Here is a 12760-nt window from a genome sequence, read left to right as displayed (position 1 = left end):
GCCTCCACCTTTTTATCACACTTCCGACGTAAAACATAGAAAATTACACAACAGAGGAAAAACTAACGGTCAATGGACTTAGTAAAACAAAACAAATTCATGTGTGCTTACTTTGTTTTCATTTATTTAGGTAGATATTGTATACTGCATTATAAAGAAAACATTAAACGAGAACTCATGCATAACTATAAACGAATTATTCAAATTGCAATGAAATAGTTCCTTATTAATAAAAGCATGAAAAATATGTATAAATTTGTAGAAAATATTTCAATTAAAATATATTCAATTTACTTTGAACAATGAACAATAAACTCCAATCCTTCAGCCGGCATCAATGTATAATAATAATAAGTGAACCAAGCCGAGCTCAACAAGCCTCACCATAAGTAAGTGTATGCACTCAAGTTCAATCATAAAATAATAATCTCATAAACTTGCATGTCAATAATATCTCTCATTTATGGGACCTGATGACAAATATCAGGTCGAAAAATAATAAAAAATATTAAGACATATTACATAATTTACTTTAAACAATGAACTTCGCCTAGTGTGACTTGGATCTGGAGGCGTCGAAGTTTGAACCTATGACATCTGGTCACAAGTTCACTTCTCAAGCCACCAGATCATCCATTATCACTATTTATTGTATACAAAGGAATACAATTAATTTTGGATAGTATATATATGATTATATTAATTTTTTAAGTTTTTTACAATAAAAAAATAATATTTACATTTTATAATACTAGCATGATATTTATATATAGAATTAAAAAATAAAAAATAAAAACAATAGTTATTTATTATGTATTGATATAGTATTTTGAGTATAAAATTAAATTTTATTTTCTTTCTAAGAGTGTTTGACATTTTATTAACATCAAGACATGATATATATGTTCCCTAATGGATGGTGTTATAGGTGTAGGGATGGGCTTGGCACATGAGGTCATATTTTCAAATCTCTAATGTACCACAAAATATAAATAATTGTTGAAGTAATATTTTTAATGCAAAATTATTTTTAGTATAATATATAAAATAAAAAAACTAAAAATTTAATTAATAAAGAAGTATATCAATTGTTTGCGGACATCATATATAACAAAATTTGTTTGATTTTAATTATTTCAATAAAAATTTAAAATCAAAACAAAATCGAGTACATCCCTTAATTCTTAGCATAATAATCGATTCAATGCGAAATAAAACTCAAGAATCAAAACTAAAATGAATCCAAAAAATATACCTCCTGCCATTGGTGTCAAACTTAATGCAATCTTTATTGGTTCTTCTGAGCATTTCCACTATATTTTCTAGATAGTGTAGAAGACTTTTATATAGTGATGTTTAGGGGACCAAAAAAATCTATAATTCAATGTGTCAATTACTTCATTCCATCAAAAAAATAATTAACATGAAGAGTGGAGGAGTGAGGATAGCAGTGAAGATCTTTCACATATGTCACATTAACATTAGTAATGAAGTAGAGCAGTGGGAATAGTGGAGTAGTGAAGACTTTCATATATGCCACTACTTCACACAGACCACATAATATTAACATTAATCTTAATCTGCTGTCGTCTCCGTCTTCTTCTTCTTCTGCTGTTTGTCCCTCGTACTTATGATACGAGGAACACTGCGGCAAATATGATTTGTATGGTAATAAAGTTTTCCTCCACACTCATAGCAAAAATCGCATCCACACCTATCAATATTAATTAAGATTTAAATATATCATTATCAATCAATGGAAAATTACACAAGACAATAATCAGATAGATAGATAATAGATAGGGCAACAATTACTATAATTAGTTAACATTATATTGTGCTAATTTTTTTTTAATTCTATCGCATTATAATAGACATTACATGATACATTAGACAATACATAATTTATAATTTATATTAGTACAATACAAATTTGAACATATGAATTAACTCGTGATAATAGTCTATCTAATATATACTATTATTAGATTTATCACATGATATATTCATGCATCCGGGTATGCTAATTTGGCCTGCTAAGAAATGATTTAGTGGTGTAGAGGTGGACTTATGACCTTGAAGTCATGGATTTAAACCTCCGATATGTCATCAAAATAAAAGTACATATACGTGCTGCTATATAAAAATATGTTTGCTTTTATTATATATATATAGATACATTGATTTGACTTAATAAGCACTAAATCGATGTATGTTAGTCATTCAGTAAAATTTGATTTTACTTAATAAGCACTACATCGTAAGCACTAGATCGAAATCATTCCGTAAAGTTTGATTTGACTTAATAAGTACTGTATCGACACTCATTCATACAACATACTCTATAAATATAAATAAACAACATATGATTTCAAATTATTATATATTAGTCATTCCAGAAAGTTTGATTTGACTTAATAAGCACTAGATCGACGCTCATTCATACAACATACCCAGAAAGTTTGATTTGACTTAATAAACACTAGATCGACGCTCATTCATGCAACATACTCTATAAATATAAACAAACAGTACATGTTTTCAAATTATTGTATATTAGTCATCCCATAAAGTTCGATGGTGTAGGAATTAACTCAGAATCGCAAGGTCATGACTTCAAATCCACGAGGCGGCTTTCAAATAATCTAAAGCACACTCCAAAAATAACAACTTTAGGTCTACATCATTAAAAAAATATATATATTGTATACTAGTTTTTCTCTACGTGAACACATCATGCATATAAAATACTTCATATACACACATACTAGAAATTTACACACAATCATCGATCATCTAATCAGCATCCTAACCATAGATAGAAGTTGAACAAAGAACTTACTTGCAACGGATATGGTCGCACCCGTCCGCCCGGTCGACGAACAACTTACAATCGGGACATCTCTGCCACCTCTTCGCCTTGGCCAGCCGACGAAGCTCGACTTCATCCTCATCCAAACTGTCGATGAACTCGCTGCACCCGACCCCCGAATGCCACGGCACATTGCACCAAACGCACATCTTCCGGCGGCAGTACGGACACTCTGCCTCCGTCGTCATGTCCCACTCGTCGACTTCCCCCTCGTCGCAATCCTTCTCGATCAGCGCCGCGCAGTCGCTGTATGGACAGTAAAATCTCCGCCAAAGTGGGATCCTCGTCACGCAGGCGGCGTCTTCCCACTGCGCCACCATCTTCTCCGGCAAGACGCCGGAGCACGCGCCGCCGTCGATGAATCCGTCGCAGCGGTCGACGGGACAGTTGAGCTTCAATTGGTCGTTGATGTATAGCCATACAGTTGGGTCTCTCTTAGATTTTAGGATTGTGGCGACGTGCCACGTCAGACAGTGGCTGCAGAACTTGTGGCCGCAGAACTTGAGGCCGCAGCCGGCGGCGGCGACCAATTCGTCGCAGTTTCTCTCCCTGCAGCAGATATTGCATGTGGTTCGGGAGCACGACGACTCTCCGATTTCCAGGCATGCCGGCGTAAATTCCATGGATGATCAATGGGGAAGATGATGGAAACGAATGAATGAATGATATAATGAAACAGAAAATTGAAATTGTAGAGATTTTTATAGGTTTTGGTTATGGAGGGGATAGTTTTTATCCAATGCAATAAGATATTTTGGATATTTAGGGAGTGTTTGTTTGGGAGTTTGGGTTTCGGATTAGGATTTAAATAATAAAAAATTTGAATTGAAATAGTGATAGTACCATGGTATAAATAAGTATTTGATATGATATTTTGAATATAAAATTAATTTCTAATATAATATAAAATAATAAAAAATAAGTATTTGATTTGATGTTTTTAGGGAAAAAAATTAATCCGAAAAGTGTAAATTCCTCCAAATCTTTCAAACAAACACACCTTAATGTTAAATTAGATTTGGTTGGTTTTGATTATGATGTGATTATATTTAAGTATTTTTTTATTTGGGTGTGTTGAATTATTAGTTTGTTTACCTTAAAATTTTGGTTTTTTAAATAGTAAAATTTTGAATTGAAATAGTTATTTGATGCAATATAAATATGTGTTGACGTGATGTTTTGAATGTAAAAATAAATTTTAGTATAATATAATAAATAAAAAATAACTATTTGATTTGATGTTTTCGAGGAAAAAAAAATTGAGAATAATAAACTTAGGTTGAAAAACATACAATATTTGATGTATTTTTACTATCCAATATTTGTAATTTTTCTGTTTTGATTTTTATAGATAACCAAATATATCTGCATATATAATTATAAAATTAAAACATATGTATTGGGTTATTTCATAGATAAGATCTAACTTTCATATAAATATAAACATAAATATATTTAAATAAATACAAATTTAAATCCCATCCTATATATATTTGAAATTTATGTGAACTCCATGGTCAATTATTTTTATATATTAAAATAAATTAAAATTATATATATAAACTAATAACAAACAAACAATTCATACCATTCAAATCATGTTTGTCAAAAAATTCTTAGATATTCAATTTATTATTTATATATTTATTTAAATTTGATTTATTTGGATTATTATTTGATCTTATGTATGCATTCTAACTTGAAATATACCCGTATCACAAATTGGATGTTGGAATTCTAGAATCGAGTTACATGGTCCAGAAATTTGCAAAGCATCTTCATTGTTACAATAATTTGTACTAAAAATTGATACTCTCTGTTACAAAGTATTTATTTTTCTAATTTAGTCCGTTTCATAACAAAATATCCATTTTTTTTTTTTGTAACTGTACTATTTACCTAACATTATAAATACCCTTACAACTTACAATATATTACACAAATGTCATTACCTTTATATCACACATACTAATAAGGTTATTTTAGTCATTTATATTTTATTCTTACTATATCCAAATATAATACTAATATTTCTAAAACTACGTGTAAAAAGTAAATGACTATTTAGTTATGGGACGAAGTGAGTATTATCTTATACCCCCTCCGTCTCAAACACCGTGCAACATTTCCTTTTTGGTATGTCCCAAACACCCTGCAACATTTCTAAATTAAAAAATAATTAATTATACTTAATTTATATCCCCACACTTTATCCCATCACATCACCCTAATAAAAAAAATAAAATATATACTTCTCTTTTCATCACATCACCTAATTACTCAATTATCCTACTTAATACTTCTCACCTAAAATTCCGTGTCCAACTTAAATGTAGCACCTTGTTTGGGATGAAGAGAATAGTATTTAATAAACATATATGTATATACACACAATATTAATTAGTCTAATAATTATAAATCTATTAGTAAAATATTATAGATTATAATACATCTTACAAAGTAAAATACCCTAAACGATTCAAATAGTAATAATATTTGTGTAAATTCAATATATCATGGTAACAAAATCAATCTTCTTTGTCAAAAGTTTATGAATACTCTAAACGAATAACATTGATCACGTGTACCGGTAAATAATAATATTATTAATAACCTAAATGAATAACATTGATCGTGTGTACTGGTAACAAAATCAACATTCTTTAAGAAACTATTACATTCAATCCTAAACGAATAACATTGATCGTGTGAACTGATAAATGATAATAATATTTGTGTAAGTTCAACATATCATGGTAACAAAATCAATCTTCTCTACAAAACTATTACATTCAGTCAAAAGTTTATTAAGTGAGTACTCGAAAAATAATGATTGAGAGCATTACTAAACAAGTATCAATCTTCTTCTTTAGCTATGAAGTTTAAAAATATAATCTAAATCACAGAATTAAAAATCTATTTTTCAAAATAAAGCAACCAATATAATTTTAAACTAATTCGCTTTTTCATTTTGTATATAGAAGCCGATAGACATAAATAGCAAGAAAAAGATTAAACAAATTAAGACAGGAACAATTATCATCTGTTTAACATTTTTCTTCCACAATCATAGCAGAAGTAAGATCCACATCTATCCATTAAAATTAATACTTCAATCATTATCAAATAGTTTAAATGGTAAAATAACTCATTTATGGTTTGGTAAGTTTAATTGTGTGAGATTGCTCAAAATCCTGAATTTCTGCAATATTTAGGAAAAGAAAGAAAGAGTTTTAAACAATTTTTAAGGATGATTTGAAACAACTTTTTTAAAATACGTAACGGTTTCAGTTTTTAAGTTACAAAAGAATATGAAGTAGATTTTTCAAATAAACTAGAGGTTATATGCAATTCTGCGAAATTAAATAGACATAGAAAGTTGAAACTTGATGGACAAACTAAAAAATTGAGTCTCAAATAATTTTTTTCATTTAATGTTCTATTTTACTTTTAAAAATATTTTGATATTTAATTTAGAGTTACTTTAAATAAAATAATAATAATTTGAATATACTAAAATGGTAAATGAAAAATTTATAGGTGGAAGGAAAGTATAATTTCGAATGAGAGGCGATTTCTAAATTACAAGAATACGATGTAAATTAGAAAATAGTGATATTATATAATGATACTGTTAAAATGAAGTCTATAAAAAATAAAGTAAAATATTATAAAAAATTTGATAAAAGAAAGTTGTAGAATAATTTGATAAAATGTTTTAACTAGAATATGCATAAATTTAGGAGTAAAAACAAAAAAAATTAAACGTAATTTTAAAATATCATTTCATATTATTATTAATTAAATATAAACTCTCTCGTAAAATTAGAGAGTTAAAATTTAAAAATAAATATTTTATTAAAAATATAATAAAATTAAAAGGTATAGGTAATAGATTTAAAAATTTAATTAAAAATTTAAAAAATACTTCCTCTGTCCCACATATTTTGGGTTTATTACCGTAGATACGAGAATTTAGATAAAATATAATTAATAGGTAATTAAAAAGTGTATAAGTAAAAATAATTATAGATTATGATTAAGATAACTAAATAATTTAATTAAAATTAAAAAAATAATAAAATTTAAAATGCGATTAAAATGCATAATTATATTTTCAAAAATAGAAAGAACAAGTTTATCTACGAAAATAAAAAATAGGAATATATTATGTGGGACGGAAGGAGTAAAAAAAATATATATAATAAAAATAATAATATTTATTCTAAATAAATAAATGCCGAATAGAAAATAATAATTAAATTTAATTTGTCAGAATTTACCAAGTTAATAATAGAGTAAATTTAGTTACCTGCAATGGATAAAGCTGCATCCGCTAGTCCTGTCGACGTAAAGTTTATAGTCGGGGCATCTCTTCCACTGCATCCCCTTCGCCAGTCGATGAAGCTTCTCGTCAGGGAGCTTGTCACACCCAATCCCCGAATGCCACGTGGAATTGCACCGGACGCACACGCGCCGCCGGCAATAGGGGCACTCCGTCTCCGTCATGTCGTCGCCGCAGCCATCGTTTTCCTTCTCGATCAACCCCAAGCAATCTTTGTACGGACAATAGCATCTCCGGTGCTGCACCATCATCACGCAGGCGGCGTCCTCCTACCGCGCCACCAGCATCTCCGGCAACCGGCCGCGGCTCGCGTCGACGTCGAGGAATCCGCTGCAATTAATGCGGCGGAGGGGACAGATCAGCACCAGACCACCGTCGATGTCGGCCCACTCGTTTTTCGAGAACACGGCCGTGTTGACGTGCTTTGTAATGCAGTGGCTGCAGTACGTGTGGCCGCAGTCGCCGGCGGCGATGATTTGGCCGGTTTCAATGTCCTCGAAGCATATTCGGCATTCAATTGGATTTGACGGCAACGACTCGCCGGCCGGAATTTCCGATTCCGGTGGCAGAAGCTCGCCGGAGGGATGGGATTGGGAGGGGTTCTTTGGATGAGATTCCATGGATGGTGATCTGTCGATCGATCAGAGATTTAATTGGTTGTTATTTAAGAGATAATTATGCGTGATTCTCTGGTTTGTTTGTTTGATTTTAAATTAAAAATTTGTGTTTTATTTTAATTAATATTTTGATATTACAGTATATTTTATAAAAAGAAAAATATTTTGATTGTATTATATTTAATAAAAGGATATAATGGATTTTTTTTTATAGGTAAATGAATTTGATAATAATATTGTCTATGTAAAATTAAAAAAACAAAGATGATTGAAGTATAATATCAAGATTAATTTTTTTGGTAGGATATCCCAAAAAATATGATTTTATTTCGCATTGGTGTATTGTTTGGCTAAAATATCTTATAAATAGTATAATTTTTTTATAAGATTTTTTCATATAATTCTAAAATCATTATTATAAGTAAGTTCGTTATATGTAATTATTTATTATATATATAATTTTTTACTCACACACACCCACTCATGCATCGGACCAAACCTTTAACTTCAAATATGTTGCCTTGGTAAGATAATTTTTAAAAATTAATTTTTATAGTTCAATAAGTTCTTTCAAGAAACTCATATATCAAACACTTCAATTTATTGTTTGAGCGATCAATTTTTTAAAAATGACTATTAAATAAATTAAAATTATTGAATAAGCCGATAATTAAACATTATAAATTATATTATGTATTATTTTATTTGTTAACTATAAAGTATTGTACTATATTTATACAATGTTGAAATTTGGAAGAAAATGTGTTATAAAAATTATCATTACAATAAATTTACATTTAATTATCATTGCCTTCTCAATTTATTCTAAAATGACACTTATTACATCTATATAAAAGATATGTCTAATTCATTTTATTTGTCCTAATTTAACACATAATAATTGTGGGTTGATTTTGTATGTAAATTAATGACATGTATCCCTATAAATTTAAGTGTTTATGTATCAGAATATTAGGTCTAGTATGGTAAATTATGCTACATTTTTTTATTTTTTGTAAATTTACAGAAAAATTGACATAATTTTGTCTTATAAAGAAAATGATATAATTTTTTCAGACATATAAGAGTATTTATTTTATATAAATTAGACTATATTTTAAAAAATGCACTGTGTGCTTAGTTCCTATTAAATGTTTTCAAACAGGCTGCAATTAATTACTATAGGTGACAAAAATAAACATTGCTTGAAAATTCGAGCACACAAAAGAAGGCTTTTGGCAAGAAAATTACACTGAGAAGATTTTCCTAGAAACAGTTGAAAAAACATGGGCCTGAACAAATTCTACTATGTCTGGCCTGGCCAGATTTATAAGAAAAGAAATTAATTTAAATATTTTTTAAAAAATATTACTAATAAGTTTAAATTTATATAATCGAATTCCAACGTCCATTTTAATAAAATAGCTAACCTTAATAATAAATATACCATTTGTTGAGTGTAAGATCATCTCTATGCGCTAAACCCAAACAAAGTATTAAAATAATTATAACATGCATATTACAACAGTAATATCCATCCATCATCATGTGTATTGGTAAATGGTAATAATATTTTGTGTTACAACCAATTTACTGGTCTTTTGATTCCAATAAATATTATAAACAAATACATAGACATAGACAAAGGGATAGTAAAAATACTTGTCAATTTACTTTGGAAGCACCAACACCAGCACCAGCACCATTTAATTTTGCTCTCAAATCTTTTCTCAATATTTTACCTGAAGGAGACTTGGGAATGGCTTCAATGAAGAACACACGGTTTATCCTCTTGTAGAATATTACCTGCTCTCAAATTTACATAAAAATAATTATAATTAAATTTTAATTAATTAGTAAATTATTTTTTAACGGATTTATAGTAAATATTGTGGGATTGGGAAGACCTGTTTGGAGACGAACTGCTTGATCTCATCCTCAGTGATGGTTGAGCCATTGGATTTCACTACAAAGGCCACCGGAACTTCTCCGGCTTGCTCATCTATCATCCTGCATTTGCATAGTTTGTTGGATCATGAGATTGACGGCTTGGATTGAATTGGATTCGATTCGATTCGATTGGTTATGATTGCTTACGGAACAACGGCTGCATCGGAGATACATGGATGGTTGAGGAGGATGGCTTCGATCTCGGCCGGAGCAACTTGAAAGCCTTTGTACTTGATTATCTCCTTGAGGCGATCCACGATGAAGAGCTCGTCGTCGTCGTCGATGAATCCTATGTCGCCCGTGTGTAGCCACCCTTGTTTGTCGATTGTCCTCTTTGTAGATTCCTGATCATTCAAATAGCCTGCCAAATTGTAGTATTAGATGATCTGAATGGTCGCATCATCTATAAATTTAAAAAAATAAATTTTAAATTTTTAGGAATATACATTATTAATTATTTTTTTAACTCTCAGACTCAAACTCGAAACATATAACTCTAATATTGTGACATGATCAAAATAAGTGTCTAGATATTGGAGGCCTAACATGTAGTAAGAAGCTTTAAAATTAAGATGTAGAACAAATTTCATTTTTTATTATTATATCACACGTTGTTCACTAGTATTTTGGTAAAAGTAAATTTTTCTATTAAAAAATAAAATTTGACTTGTTGCCCACCATTGAATTAGTCAATCTATTCAAAAAAAAAAAGTGCGTGTTGTGTAGCCATCGCACTTTGTCCAAAACGTCACTACTTTCAACTACTTAGGCAAAAAACAATGCTTCTAAAATTGTATTAGCACGACTGGCAATTAGGTGGGCAAACATCTCTGTCCACCAACTCCACATGGCTTCTTCTCATTCACTTTTTACTTTCAAGAACCAGAACAACAACACAAGAAAAAAAAAAGTATATTTCATAAACTTAGTTGCTTTCCTTTTCCCAAACTAGAATCAATTTACCACAAGATGTAACAAATAAGGCAGTCAATGGATAAAACACAAGGATGGGCCTAATTATATTTCTAGTTTTATTTTTTTTTAATTTCTGTATAGCTATGGATCACTACCTAACCCTGAAGATGGCTTGCACGTTCTATCAAGAAAATAATAAAAAAGTCACATATGGTCTGATTTATTACCTTTCATGATCTGATCACCCCGAATGCAGATTTCACCAGGCTGATTCCGTCCTAGTGAAGCACCAGTTTCTGTATCCACAATTTTCATCTCAGCATTTCTGACTACTGTTCCACAGGCCCCTGATTTGATCTGGAATGGTTCTTTGGCAAACGCCAAGCACATGGCTAGCACTGGTCCAGCCTCTGTCATTCCATACCCCTTCACAATAGCAGTACACTCATTATTTCACCACCAAATTTTCAATGAAGCAAAATATATTGTTGTTAAATTATTGCTACAAGAAAGGGGAAAGGTAATAATTATGCAGGCCAGCCTGTTCGATGGGGAGTCAGAAATTAGTTAAAGCATACCAGACTATTTTGGTCTTATCTTATATCTCTCTATTTGGTCCTGCAGAAAAGAGTATTTATACCTACAGTACATCATCACCCTCCTCCATATTAACCTACTGTAGTAAAAAGGACGACAGTAACGTCACATGATTGATCATTTTGAACGATCAAGGAAACATATAATTGACGATCCTATAAAAGGGCTAAGTGCATTGCTTGAAGAGACGTACCAATATCCAATTGACGGTTCATATTATAAATAAAATACTTAACAACTTTCCAAGCAGATCGAATTTACTGAAGAGGACACGCTAGTTATGTAATTCATGCTCGTGTTTTTTAACCTCAAAACAGGAACAAAATTGATTGTTTACTAGTTGAATTCAAAGTATTGGGTGAAGAAATGAATAAATAATTTACCTGACCAAGTTTGGCATTAGGAAACTTGATCCGTACAGCATCCTCCAGCTCCTTCCCCAGCGGCGCCGCCCCGGACATCACCGTCCGAACAGAGGAAAGGTCGTATTTATCCACCAATGGACTCTTGGCAATGGCGAGGACTATCGGCGGCACGAAAGGCCCAATCGAGACTTTGTACTTTGGTATCAGCTCCAGAAATGGTACGATATCGAATTTCTGCATGATTAGGATAGCAGCCCCGACGCGCAATCCGCAGAGCAAAACAGAATTGAGCGAGTAAATGTGAAATAACGGCAACACGCAGAGCATCACATCCTCGCTATGAATATAGAGATTCGGATTTTCTCCATCCACTTGCTGCGCGACGCTGGTAACAAGCCCCTTGTGCGTGAGCATCACGCCTTTGGGGAGTCCAGTGGTACCGGAAGAGTACGGCAGCGCCACAACGTCATCCGGATTGATTTTCACCGCTGGAATATCAGCCTCGTCGGCGGAAATCAGCTCGGAGAAATGGATGCAATCCGGCGGCGTCGGAGAATCGATGCACATGACCTTAACACCTTCCTCGAACGCGTAATCCCTAACTTTTTCAACGTAGCACGCCTGCGTGATGATCAATCTAGCGCTCGACGCCTTCGCCTGCTTGATAACTTCCGCCGGTGTAAAATAAGGATTCGCCATCGTCGAAAGTGCGCCGATGTACGAGGCGCCGAGGAACGCGAACACAAATTCCGGAGAATTGTGCAGGAGGATCATGATTGTATCCCCCTGGTTGATCCCGAGCTTGCTCAATCCAGCTCCGACCTTCCTCGAAGTTCGCTCAACCTCAGCATAGCTATACACCTCATCGGTAGCGCCATTAATCAAGCATGGCCTAGAGCTAAACTTTGCAATATTCTCGAAACAGTAGGAATGCAGCGGGAGATGCTTGGGAATGTAGATATCCGGCAACTTTGATCTGAACACAATCTCCTCAGGCTTAGTCTCAATCTCCATTTTCGATCCAATTTCTGAAAGTGGTTCAATTCAAACTATTGCTGAGTTGAACCTGGAAATGAATGGGGAGCAGCTCTGCGATATA

General features: G+C 31.9%; 3 protein-coding genes across 3 annotated transcripts; all 3 read right to left on the bottom strand.

Annotated features, from left to right (window-relative positions):
• Positions 1–2838: 2838 nt before the first annotated feature.
• LOC127239195 (E3 ubiquitin-protein ligase RSL1-like) lies at positions 2839–7465 on the bottom strand. Its single transcript, XM_051257230.1, has 2 exons — positions 7185–7465; positions 2839–3421 (listed from the first exon to the last, which is right to left on the bottom strand). Exons 1-2 carry the CDS (start codon positions 7463–7465, stop codon positions 2839–2841), a joined length of 864 nt encoding a protein of 287 aa, XP_051113187.1.
• On the bottom strand, positions 7176–7897 carry LOC127239791 (uncharacterized). The gene has a single exon (XM_051258113.1). The coding sequence runs from the start codon at positions 7835–7837 to the stop codon at positions 7487–7489; it is 351 nt and encodes a 116-aa protein (XP_051114070.1). The 5' UTR covers positions 7838–7897; the 3' UTR covers positions 7176–7486.
• Positions 7898–9367: 1470 nt separating this feature from the next.
• Positions 9368–12752, bottom strand: LOC127239775 (4-coumarate--CoA ligase 2-like). Its single transcript, XM_051258088.1, has 5 exons — positions 11680–12752; positions 10927–11125; positions 9932–10145; positions 9742–9844; positions 9368–9640 (listed from the first exon to the last, which is right to left on the bottom strand). The coding sequence occupies exons 1-5, from the start codon at positions 12673–12675 to the stop codon at positions 9500–9502; spliced, it is 1653 nt and encodes a 550-aa protein (XP_051114045.1). The 5' UTR covers positions 12676–12752; the 3' UTR covers positions 9368–9499.
• Positions 12753–12760: the final 8 nt, after the last annotated feature.

Source organism: Andrographis paniculata, unplaced genomic scaffold (genome assembly GCF_009805555.1).
Source record: "Andrographis paniculata isolate CXL003 unplaced genomic scaffold, ASM980555v1 Contig18END, whole genome shotgun sequence".
In the NCBI taxonomy this organism is placed as follows: domain Eukaryota; kingdom Viridiplantae; phylum Streptophyta; class Magnoliopsida; order Lamiales; family Acanthaceae; genus Andrographis; species Andrographis paniculata.
This window is presented reverse-complemented; position numbering and strand designations above follow the sequence as displayed.